This window comes from Betta splendens, chromosome 16 (assembly GCF_900634795.4).
Source record: "Betta splendens chromosome 16, fBetSpl5.4, whole genome shotgun sequence".
Taxonomy (NCBI): domain Eukaryota; kingdom Metazoa; phylum Chordata; class Actinopteri; order Anabantiformes; family Osphronemidae; genus Betta; species Betta splendens.
In genome coordinates this window covers 14,020,797-14,033,548 of record NC_040896.2, presented here as the reverse complement: position 1 = coordinate 14,033,548, position 12,752 = coordinate 14,020,797, and the positions used below count along the sequence as shown (strand labels likewise).

Below are 12,752 nucleotides of genomic sequence, written 5' to 3'. Positions count from 1 at the left end.
CTTTAAAGCAAATAAATTGCATTGGTGCTTTTTTTTCGAAAGAATTTAGAGGAAATGTGTGGGGGTAATTCCGTAACTGTCAATTAGTCTTTAAATAGTCATAATTAACCACTTAAAGGCAAAAGCGGTGCAGTTAAAGCTAATAAATTGCATTGCTGCTTTTATTTTGAAAGGATTTAGAGGAAGTGTGGGCTTAATCGCTACCCTATCTAATAGTGTAGTTAACTAATCAGTAATAAGCATAGAACTGCTGTTTACGCCTAAGCTCATCAAGACTATATGTCACTACCAGTACTCAGGTAAATTACAGTTCAGGTGACGACTTACTGCACTGAGCCTCCTGAAACACAGGTCTCTCCTGGTCCTATGGTCATCATGTGGTCTCTGTCTCCAGCCTCCACAGCTGCACCTGTCAAACCAAGAGGAAAACTTCAGCTTCAGTAGAACATGAAGTGAAGAGCAGAATATGAAGCAGCTATGATTTCATTCTTACTACAAGTGATGGTGCGACAGTGGTTCCTGCAGTTGGGTCGTCTGGTGAACATCACCTTTGGCTTGGGTCTGGACTCCTTGGACTGAAGCATCTAGTTCTGGTTCCGCACCTCTGGTAAAGTGAAAACATCCAGGTAAAATATCCTCTGCAGCTAATGCGGTCAGCAAAGACAAGCCTTAGATGTGATTGTTGACCTCTGTCAAAGTATTTACTGGTTTTTATACAATTTTACTGTTTTAAAGGATCTAACAACAGACTTCTGTGTAAATTAACTTAGGAAGATAATTGAATTGATTTGTGGACAACGGCAGTAAGGATAAACACTGAGAGGAAGCTTGGAGAGAGAGAGAGAGAGAGAGACTGGGGGAGCTTGACAGGAGCGAGGGGGAAGATTGGAGGGCGAGAGAGGGAGAGGGAAGGACGATGAGAGCTTGAAAGTGGGAGCTTGACTAGAGGGAGGGGGAAGATTGGAGGGCGAGAGAGGTAGAGAGGGAAGGACGATGAGAGCTTGAAAGTGGGAGCTTGACTAGAGGGAGGGGGAAGATTGGAGGGAGAGAGGGCAGGAGAAAGGGAGCTCGACTACGAGTAGGATGGATATGGAGAATTGACCAGAAGGAGGGAGAGAGAAAGGGAGCTTATAGGAAGAGAGAAAAAGAGGGGGAAAGGTGCTTAGGGTGAGAGGAAGAAGGAGAGAATGGGGGGACCTTGGAGAGAGAGGGAGGGCTTGGCTAGAGGGAAGGAATTTGGAGGGGGGGTGACTACAAAGAGGGAGGTTGAGAGAGGGAGGGATAGAGGGAACTTAGAGGGTGAGAGGGAGGGAGGAAGGGAGCTTGACTAGAAGGAAGGAAGGTGACTAGACAGAGGGGAGCTTGAATGGAGAGAGGGAATGAGAACGAGTACTTGACTAGGATGAGGGAGCTTGACTACAAGGAGGGAGGTTGACCAGAGAGAGGGGAAGGAGACTGAAGGGAGAGAGGGAAGGCGGAAGCTTGACTAGAAGGAGGGAGTGAGGGACTGGACGGAGGGGGGTTTTGAGGGAGAGAGGGAACTAGGATGAGGGAGCTTGAACAATAGGAGGGAGCTTCTGTCACAGGAACTGGAGAGTACCAGCAGCCATCAGAAGGCAAGGCAGAGTTCCCACACACTTCACGTCCTGTTCTAATTAGTGATCTGACCACCTCTCCTTTGTCTCTTTCAGTTCTCAGCGTTTGATCCGGAAAAAAACACTGTTGAGAAATTATTATTTCTCTAGCACTAGTTGTAGTGCTTTGGCCTGTTTCAGAGGAGTGTCTCTTCATTCTTAAATACTACTCTAATACTAGATTGTTTTGGTCAACCCCTCATTGAAAATCTGTGACGTTTTCCTGCAACAAACAAAGCTAAAGGAAGTTTAAAAGTAAACCTGATGCGCTGAAGATATGCATATATCGCGGAATGCTCTAATGCTTACTTTATTCCTCAAGAAATTCTGAAACATTAATACAAATTTGTATTGTTTGTAATGTGTTCTTGTTGGTTTATGTGCTGCACCCTGAGGCAGGAGAATATGCTCAGTGATATGTTGGATGTGTGAAAAATAAATGGGGTTTGTACTCTGCTAAGAGAGCACACAAAAAGTTAAAAAAAAAAAAATTTGAATGTTGCAACAGTCTCATAGATGTAAACTTGAGGCAAATATGATTATTTTAATACTAAATCATGTGTCAATCATTATATCTATAAGTAAAAGGCAAAGCTGAAGAGCCTTCTCTGATTAAAAAATAATTTATCTAAACTCTTAAAAATATTAAGATACTATTCAAAAATTGTTATTAAACAAAAAGTTGATATTCACAACAGATTATAAGGTGAAAATCTGATGTAAATGTGAAGTCTAATGCAAAAGTCATTTACCAATCATTGTAAGGGTCACTCCTTTTTACACTAGTTTCTGTTACGGTACATTACCCACAAGGCATTGTGCTATAAATGTGCATATATTGCTGAATTAATTCCTTAAACATTTTAAATAGCTGAAAATGGTTGACACAATACAAGTATAGCTAAATATACCATATAAGAAATATCAGAAAAGCTCAATGTGTACACCTGCTCTGATCGGGAATCAACAGTGTATATTCAATTCAATTCAGTTTTATGTATATAGCGCCAAATCACAACAAGGTTATCTCGAGGCACTTTACAAGGTAAGATTTAAGACCATACACAACTAAACCCAACAGATCCCACATACAGCAATCCTTTAATTACAGTTTGACAGCAACAGTGGAGAGGAAAAACTCCTTTCTAACGAGGAAGAAACCTCCAGCAGAACCAGGCTGGATGTGGGCGGCCATCTGCCTCAACCGGTTGGGGTTAGAGGATAGAGAGAGAGAAAAGCACAGCAACAACAACAAGCAACAACAAGCAACAACAGAGCACAGGCAGGATGGTTGGATCTGCAGCTGCCCATCACAGAAACAGCTCTGAGTCCAATGATACCTGTAGGTGAGGAGGACAGAGTGGGGGAGAGAGAGAAAGGGTGGGAGAAGCACAACTACTGGCGAGAAAGAGACAAGGTTAGTTAAACATGGAACAATGATAGAAGGTTATTGTAAAGATTGGTTAATTTGATTTAATATGGGTGAGCTGATTAAAGGTAGAACTTCTTTGAGTAATTTGGTTGGGATTGGGTCTAAAAGACAAGTGGATGACTTTGAAGAGTTAATTATTGAAGTTAACTCCATATGAGTTATGGGGGGTGGACTAGACAACTTGGTAAAGTTATTAAAGTTGTTGGATCTAGACAGTGATTTCTGTCATTTGGAGGAAGTCACTGCTGAATGTCTTTTCTAATAGTGATAATTTTCTTAGTAAAGTACTTCATAAAGTCATTGCTGCTGAGATTAAAGGTGATAGTAGGCTCAAAACAGCTATGACTTTTAGTCAGACTGGCTACAGTGCTGAAACGGAACCTGGGGTTATATATTATTAGACTGTCCTTCAATGCAATGCAGTTTACACTTATTTTGTAAGAACGCCACTGTCTTTCTAGTTGTCGGGTCCTGTTCTTTAGGCTGCGGATGTCACGACACCAGATTCATGTACCGTTTGCTTTAGCATTTCCTGTTTTTATTTTGATACCACTTCCGGTTTATGTTCAGTCTTGTTAGTTCCCACTTTTCATTTCCGGTCAGGTGTTCTCACCAGCTGTTTACTATCAGCCATTAACTCTGTTACTTGGGCTCCAGTACTCACCTGACTCATTGCCAGATTGTTGTCGTGCGTCGTGTTTAATCCAGTTCCATCCTTGACCTTGTCACCTGCCTCGTTCCTGTGAAACCTGCTTATCCTGTGAGTTTTTACCTGCCTGTTTTCGACACTGCCTGCCATATCCTTGTTTTTACTGCCACCTGTGTTTCACCTGTGTACCGACCATTGCCTTACCTTGGACCTGTCTTTGACATTAAACCAACCTTTTACTCACCTGTTGTTCTCGAGCTGTGCATGTGGGTCCGCCACTACAGCCGCCCTGACAGAGGACCACTGAGTTATACCACGGAGCTAACCTCCTCTGATTCACTGACATCTTCTTCAAGGGAAGCCACTGTGTCTAAGATAGTATGTAGAGAAGCTGCAGCATCATCTACAAGACAATGAACCTGTTCATAAGAATTAAGGTGACTGTTCTCCATTGTGTATCTACAAGACATTGAGGCAAAAGATGATGGAATCATCTGCTTGAATCTGGCAACAGCGTCATCAGATAAACATCTGCTATAGTAAGATTTCTTTCCAGCTGCTGCAAAGTCAATTATGGTAAATTCAAAAGTTAATAAGAAATGGTCAGATAACAGAGGGTTTTGGGGAAGAACTATTAAATTATCAATTTCAACCCCATATGTCAGGACAAGATCGAGAGTATGGTTAAAACGATGAGTGGGTTTATTTACAGGCTGTGTAAAACCAATAGTGTCTTAAGGAGTTAAATGCAGTGCTGAGACAGTTGCTGTCAGCATCTACATGAATGTTAAAGTCTCCCACTTTATCTGTGCTAAGAACTAAGTCAGATAAGAATTCAGTTAAGAACTCTGAATATGGAGCAGGAGGACGGTAAACGAACCAAAACACAACTGATTTCTGAGTTTTAGAGTCTGGGTGAGAAAGACTCAGAGTGAGGCTCTCAAATGAGCTAGAACTACAAATTGTATGTTTAGGTTTAGTAGGTAGAGTAATAAATCTGAGTTATAAACTGATGCTACTCCTCCACCTCGACCTGTACTTCTAGGAACATGATAGTTGATGTGACTCGTTGAAGTTGACTCATTTAAACTAACATATTCATCCTGCTGCAGCCAGGTTTCAGTGAGACAGAACAGATGTGATGTGAACTATGTGATGGTTTATTTTACTTTTTGGTTCATTTATTAGCAAGGATTTAAATGAGAGAGATCTGATATTTAATAAACCACACTTTATTAGCTTACTGTTACTTTGTTCTGTAAGAGGAACTGTTTTGATGTTTCAAATTCTGGAAAGTCACTCCTCTTTGATTTGTTTGTGACTTGTATAGTTTAGGTGGTCGGAGAGCAGAAACAGTCTCTATGCGATAACTAAGACTAAGAGTGGATGGCGGCTGTAGAGAACATGCAGAGAGGAGAGTACGACTGCGACTCTGGGCTCCACTCTGAGTTGTCACAGCATAGGGAGGCTAAGCAACTTGGCCACCTTACTAGAGAGCAGAGAGGCTCGTCCAACGTGGGATGGACGCCGTCTCTTCTAATCAGCCCAGGTTTACCCCAAAGTGCTCCAATTAGCCACTAAGTCCACATCTTTTGCAGTGCGCAGTAGACAACCAGCGATGACAACCAGCTTTACAGGTCATCGCTGGTCAAACTGTGGAGGGGTCCAGAGAAAACTATGGAGTCCGACATTGTTTTTGTAAACAAACACACCGACGCAATGTTAGTTCCGACTAGCGTAACCAAACGTCATTAGATCCTGCGCGTTTTACGGTCTTAGCGTACTTATGCTTATTCTTAGAATGAAGCTTAAGATAAGATTCAATGTCGCCCACTTTGGCAGTGAAAACTGTGGCTGTAGTGACGAGTTAAAGAGAAAAGCTTTGGCTAAAAAAAAAGGCTTCACACTCTAGCTGTGACATCACGCACTGTAGCTCACGCACTACACACTAATGGAAAAGCGGAGATTTCCTCAAAAACCACCCTATGCTTAAACTGCTATAACTCAGAAACTATTAAATATATTAAAAAGCTGAACAATGAAAGATATGAATGTGAAACATAATAGCACACTTCTCCTTTAAAAAGCTGCACCTTTTGATATTTCAATGTTTCCTGTAGCTGAAAGGACTAGTAAGTTACCGAAAAATGTACAAAAGAAGAAAAATGGCTGCAGAGAAAATCAATACAGTGAATGCTGGTTGTAGTCAAATACAAGTGCGCCTTTTTTAATATTAAAAAAAAAAACTAAAATTGTGATTGTATCTATGTATCTATAGAGATAACTTCAATTCAAATCTATACATCGTTTAATCACTTATATTATGAATATGTAACTAACTTCAAACTAATAATTAACTAATTTACACAGATCTTTGTGGTATGTCTGTCATACCAGCTATGCGTGAAATGGTTGAAATACTGTAGGTACCTAATATGGCCACAAGATGTCGCTGCCCCACCTTTCCTGCATTTGTCAAGTTTGACTGTGGGGTAATTCTTGCCTGCGTCAACTGGGGGAGCAAAAGCTCTTCCTCTGAGATGACGAGACCAGTTTGAGAAAGACAGGACAGGATGGAAAAGGTGGCATCAGATGGAAAACATCCAAAATGTTTGTATTTGTAGTCGTTACTCCTTCAGATGAAAAACACTTCATGATTTAACACCCTAAGCCATCAAATTTTATGTGACTTGTACAGGACAGGTGTGATTCCTCTGCTGAGTATGTAGCTGTGGTTGAAAATAGAATAATTTACTGTAAAAATGATTCTCTGGGCACTAATTTGGTGACTGTATCTGTGTATGTAAATGTCAGTGTGGATAGTTTGGTCGATGACAGCTGGTCTGGCTCCAGCATCAACACGACCCTCGCCAGGAAAAGGGGATAATAGATGGTTGAATGAATATACAAATGGGTTCACTCTCTAACCTCACTGAACCCAATGAAAAGGATGAGAAAAAGAAATTAAACAAGACTTTATTCTAATAAAACTTCACACTTTATACAAAGACACCTGTTCTGCCTCCCTACGCATTACAGTCAGTTATACAGTATCACTGAAACCATATCTAGTGACCCAGCAGGGTTCCAGCTCAGAGACAAACCCCTCTAATCATTCTATCAAGACAGCAATAAGTTACTTAAGGCATTTGTCTTCTAACTCCATTCTTTTTAAAATGCAACTTGTTTCTTAAATCAGTTTGAAACTATTGATTTTTTTGTTCAACAATGAAAAAAAGAACCACTTATATACATAAACAATGGAAACGTTAAGCTCCTATAAAATAACGCCAGTGTAAACAAGCTCCAGTATCACGCAACGCCCAAATATTGCACATACATTCATAAATACACGTATTACCTCTGTTTGTGCCGGCGACTACATCCTCTGATTAACGTGAACCAGCCCAGTCCCAAGCAAAGTGGGATAAATTAAACCAGGCGGGGAAGGAATTCAGTAACTACAGGAACGTGTGACACAAGACGCACCTAATGCACACACACACACACACACACACACACACACACACACACACACACACACACACACACACACACACACACACACACACTACTAGTCCCTTTGTGCCTCAAAAAAAACAAAAACGTTGAGTTACCAAAACATTTAAAGCTTTGTCTTCATAGCAAAGTCAATTCTGTCTTCTGGTTCTTCATCACAACAATAAACAATGGGCATGTGTGTGGCTTAGCCTGCTGAGTGTGTCTTGGTCCTGCTCTGTCTGGTTTGAACCCTGTGAACGGCTCCCAGTCTTTGTGGCGCTGCAGCCTTGTCTGTCCTTTCAGTCTGTTTCATTAACATAGAGGCAGAGGATCTCCAGCTGGGGAATGTCTGACGACGGCAGATCTCAGACCTGATTCATGGCGCACATCCCTGCACTCGGGAGCCGTCGTGCGTTGTCTTAGGCCTCCCCTGTTTGATTGGACGTGAGCTGCTCCTGGTCAGAGACGTTGTCGTCAGCCGGAGGCCGCACCCGGTCGAAGAAACCGCACTGAGGAAATCGCATTAGCCCATTAGTGTAACAGATGATGGTGAAGAGCCTCCTATGAATCATTTTCAGTACAGCATATAGCCGCGACACACACACACACACACACACACACACACACACACACACACACACACACACACACACACACACACACACACACACACACTTACCTTCCACATGGCGAGCGTGAGCACGGCCAGAACCAGCAGCCCCAGCAGGATTGCCAGGATGATGACCCAGAGTGGAACCGCGAAGGACACGTCCGGGGTCCCCCACAGCACCAGCGTCGCCATCTGCAGGTCACACACCCACAGGGTCAACCTCTGCGGCTCCGTGTGTGTGGAGAGGCGCTAACACCAACCTCTACGGGTTCATTTGCGTGGTCTTACCGAGGCTCTGTGCTCAGGCAGGGTGGGCGCTTGCACTTTGTACGGCATGGACGTGACCGCGAACGACACGGTGGAGCTGAGGACGTAGGGGTCGTTACGCCGCTGCAGGACAAGCACAACACTGCATTTGAAACGGGAGCTATCGTACAATAAACCTTAAAGCTGCGTTAAAAGGAATGAGAAACGACACCGACCAGCAGGAAGGTCTGGACCCAGAGCCGCGCTCGGACCTTGACCACCGCGCTCTGCCCTCGATCCAGCCGGCCCACCACGCACGCCACCCTCAGGCAGGAGACGTTGGTGCAGTTCTGCAGAGACGGACGCAGGCAGCAGAGTGAGCTGAGCGACGCCCTGGGTTGTTTTCCCCCAGACAGCGAACGTGTGGCTCACCAGGATTTTACCGCCGTAGCTTTGAGCGGCGCTCGCGGCGCTCGCGGCTCGCCGGTGGCGGCGAGGGGCCGCGCTGGCGTTCCTCAGGAAGCCCAGCAGCTCAGGTGTGTCCTGGAGAGTGGAGACCTGACACACGCAAGGCAAACATTTGTTAGATACTGTAGCAGAGTCATTTCAAACTGTACACAGTTCAGTTTCTGAAAATGAGCATATAACCACACGTAGCATAATGCAGTTAAATATGAGCTTTGAGTTCATCAGACCACATATCTGAACCGCTATGGTTTTAAAAATGCTGAGTATGAACAAATAATTATTGTAATCTATTCTGTAACTACGCAGTGGGCTTTGACCATTTGAGGCCAGTTATTATTGCAAACATGCTGAGGACTGCATACTGGCGGTGGGGAGACGTGTCCGCGGAGCATAAACTCATGATATAAGATGCCATCAGATGAAACAAGGAGAAACACAGTCAACCTGGTGGCAACAAACTGCTTCCAAACACCAGAATAAAAAGATAGAGACTACAAGTAAAATGGATGAGGATACTGGACTTTGGAAGCACAGGAATAACAGCTGTCTCCTTTCCTTCCTGCAGATCCGCGCGTGGCAGAGCTGCAGGTTCAGCCCAGGAAATGTAGGTGCACGTTAGCCCAGACACAGAGCGCCAGAGCCCCAGTTAGTCCCTGAGCTGATTAGTTAGAAATGACTAAATAAGGACAGAGGTAAGGAACTAACATGACTTTTTGCATGTTCTTGGTTACGGCCTGCAGCAGGTCTCATAGACATAATCATCCACGCTTTCAAATGGCAGCATGTTCTCTTTTAAATGACTCCACAGATGATATCACAGATATCGGAGACTTCTCCAGCATGTATTATACATCACCGCGAGCCACGCTGGCAGAGAGAGATGGAAAGCAGCCAGAAGAGTGTTTTTAAAATAAGCGGGTTAGTGAATGAACTATACGGGAACATTGATAACAAATAGGAGTCTGAAATTACAGCAGATCCAGTAATGATAACAGGATGTGTATGAACGTCAGCACTGAGCGTGTGTGTGTGTGTGTGTGTGTGTGTGTGTGTGTGTGTGTGTGTGTGTGTGTGTGTGCGTTCTCACAGCTCACCTGAAGGCCCAGTGGGTTGAGGCTGGTGTTCGTCCTGCAGCTCACTGGGCCGTCCGCGTGAACCTCCATGGCGTAGAGCAGGTTCTCGTCATGGAAACGGGCAGGCCAGCCGATGTGAAGCTCGGCCTCGCGAATGCTGCTGGGGCCGGAGTTATGCAGCTGCGTACACGAATAAAAAAAAAGCCTAATGATTGTCAGGTTTCCTTCTCCTCCGTCTTATTAGCAGGTCTCGAGAGGCCGAGGCTATAATCAGGTTATCATAACTGCGGGATGACGACGCGGGCCACCTGTGATGGAGCCAGGCTAACGCTGACGCAGCCTCCTTCAGTCACCGGGGACTGAAATACAAGACAAGCGAAGGCTACAGCGTCACCTGGCTCATCACTCCACATCAGGATCAGGCTAAATGAATGTAATGAACCATCAATTCAGACACACACACACACACACACACACACACACACACACACACACACTGAAGCAAGTCGTCCAAACAGGACATGATCCTGAGGCTGCAGGGCAGGAATTCTGTCCTCTATAACTAGGAGCAGCTGCCAACTGGGAAAAGCACCACGGATGAAAATCATTATCAGCTGTACGACGGCCAGACACCGCTGCACTCCGGCTCAATGAACCAGCCGTTCCTTCGAAAACAAAGAGGAATCCCACACACTGTCGACTGTGATCCTCTGCTGACCCGCTCATTCTGGACCTCGTCCGGGCTGAAGAGCGTCTTTAACCCTTCCTCTCTCCTTGTGGGATAGTCCACTTCCTGTTTTCCCTCCTCCTCTCTGTCTTGTCTGACTGTTTACAGCAGTAATTACTGCTGAGCTGGAGGCCTTTGATCCGCCGCAGCCTCTTTCCGTATGAAGCTAGTGCTTTCACTGAGTTGCTGCGCTCTCCCCACCACCGAGGCATCATTCAATCACATTCCACACCAATTTGACTTTAATCTACGCGAGGACGCAGACAAGAAGCCAAACACCCATGTGCAGTAGCTTCACGACCTGTGCCCGGTGGAGCTCCAGGCTGTGGTGCATTTACCTCATAGATGTGTGTTACTTGCGGTCCCACGTCGTCCTCCTTGACCGGCTTCTCTTTGGGCTCCCAGCGTGGGAACGGCAGCACCACCTGAGACGGGTGCGACACCCTGGAGGGAGCAGAAGCAGCTGGATGATAAGTCTGCGGCCTTGGAATTTTATGATGAGATGTTAAAACTTATAGCTCAAGATCAAGTTCGATGACTCTAAGACGCTTTCATCTGGTGCGAGGCCTCGGACCGGTAGCGTGTTTGTGAGCAATACGCGGCCTCCGCTTTGTGTATGACCGTGATTCAGACTTGTAAACGTTACTGGGAAGCAGCCGAGGACAGCTTGACTGTACAGACGCACAAGCTGGGCCTGCCTCTGTTTGCGCGCACCGCTGACCACACCCAAACAACGACATGCGAGGCCCCGAGCTTTGAAGTGTGTGTCAGTCGGCGTACGAGCATCCACGGGCAAACATCCCATGTGCTCATAATTATGTCAAACTCATTTCTATGATGTGTGTTTTCCTGCTATTTTCCGTCTGTACATAAACAGGCACCCCCCAAAAAATTTAAACATTGCAAACGGGACAGTAATATCCTGCAAGCAGCTACGAGGCCAGACTGAAACCAGATCAAGTGCGTTTTGGGGGGGAGCAGACACGGCCTTTTGTCACAGTTGTGCCACGGTCACATGCGAAGCTGCTTGACTCACCCGCGTAAATCAAGCTGAGCTCTGGCCACAATGGACAGATTCAGGCTGACTGGGTTGCTGTCGGAGTTGTCCTTGTTGGAGCTGTGGAGAGATTCACAGGGAGCATGAAACGAAGCGCGCTCACTCATATTTCGATCTGCACTTATTTCACAGGAGGCTGTGATGAGACAAGAGACGACACAAATGCTGAAGGGACTGGAGGAGGGTGGTAAGTAGCAATGTGCTGCATCAGAGTCAGTGAACAGTGAACGTGTTGTTGTTGCTCGTCTGCTCGCTTCCTTTGCTCTGGGCCTTGTGTCGCCTCCTGCCTCTGCGGTTAGTTTCATCAAACCCCAGTCGGTGGCCGACCGGGTCGGACAGAACTCATTTACATGGCTCAGGAAGCGGACAAACAGCCCCTGTGTGTGTGTGTGTGTGTGTGTGTGTGTGTGTGTGTGTGTGTGTGTGTGTGTGTGGAGGAATGAGCGTGTCACCTGTGGATCTGCAGCTCGAAGCTGATTTTGGGTCCGGCATCTTCCAGTCTCTGCACAGAAAACCTCAGGCCGACGGACAACTGGACAAAACAGAGCGTGCATTAAAAAGTGTGGAGGAAGAGGAGGGCAGCTAATGAGAGATGACAGAGAAACGAGGCACATCAAAGTGTGGAGTGTACATCAAAGGCCACGACATGTCTTAAAGCGTCCACTAATAGACACTAAACCCTTAACCCTCCTCTGTTATTACATCACTGCAGCACAGCTCATGTTTGAGACAAGCCAGACTCCAGACACCTAAAAGCGACGGCTAACGTTCTTGTCTCTCCCCGGTTTAAATCCCCCGTCCTGCAGGATCACGCTACACATGTGGAGGATTACGGTCATCATCTGCTTTGGGAACAACGCACATGCACATATGTGTGTGTGTGTGTGTGTGACTTCCACTGGAGAACAGGTCCAACACATGGTCCAGGGAATGATATGACAGCACGCAGACTTGCATGAACACTTGAAGAGGCAGGACTGGACCGGGGGTGAGGGGGTGAGGGGCTACAGAGATAGGCCGTCTTTACAGGGACTGGAGGATAAAAGCCAGGCGGGAGACATCTGAAGAGACAGACGCCCAAGGAAGACGTCACCATCGCCCACGACGCTCACCAGCTGTGGTCGCCTTACGTTTACACGCGCTGCGACAGATTTCCCACGGTGGATGAACCATCAAACCGTCCACGGGCGCGTTTTCAAACCATGTCAGATCCTCCACTCCCCCCCCCCCCTGGCCAGATACGCTGCTTCTGTGTTTGACCGTCGACCTCAGGAAGCTACATCCCTTCGCCACAAGCAGCGCCGCCAGCCACACTCTGGCACGACAGGCGGCGGCGGCGGAGCGGTGCCGGGACC

General features: G+C 46.0%; 1 protein-coding gene and 1 long non-coding RNA gene across 2 annotated transcripts in view; one reads left to right on the top strand and one right to left on the bottom strand.

Annotated features, from left to right (window-relative positions):
* Positions 1-3,253: 3,253 nt before the first annotated feature.
* LOC114842650 (uncharacterized) lies at positions 3,254-9,766 on the top strand. The gene is made up of 4 exons (XR_003783477.3): positions 3,254-3,826; positions 9,106-9,232; positions 9,349-9,458; positions 9,630-9,766. It is a non-coding gene; the product is annotated as an uncharacterized LOC114842650 (long non-coding RNA).
* itga8 (integrin, alpha 8) overlaps positions 6,676-12,752 on the bottom strand; it is a 26,404-nt gene continuing 20,327 nt past the window's right edge. The window contains exons 22-30 of the mRNA XM_041067686.2: positions 11,850-11,929; positions 11,377-11,457; positions 10,679-10,784; positions 9,635-9,793; positions 8,505-8,630; positions 8,309-8,422; positions 8,115-8,216; positions 7,896-8,018; positions 6,676-7,725 (exon numbers count right to left, since the gene is read on the bottom strand). Of these exons, the coding sequence (XP_040923620.1) occupies positions 7,636-7,725; positions 7,896-8,018; positions 8,115-8,216; positions 8,309-8,422; positions 8,505-8,630; positions 9,635-9,793; positions 10,679-10,784; positions 11,377-11,457; positions 11,850-11,929 (981 nt within the window). The 3' untranslated portion in view covers positions 6,676-7,635. The remainder of the gene's footprint in view (positions 7,726-7,895; positions 8,019-8,114; positions 8,217-8,308; positions 8,423-8,504; positions 8,631-9,634; positions 9,794-10,678; positions 10,785-11,376; positions 11,458-11,849; positions 11,930-12,752) is intronic.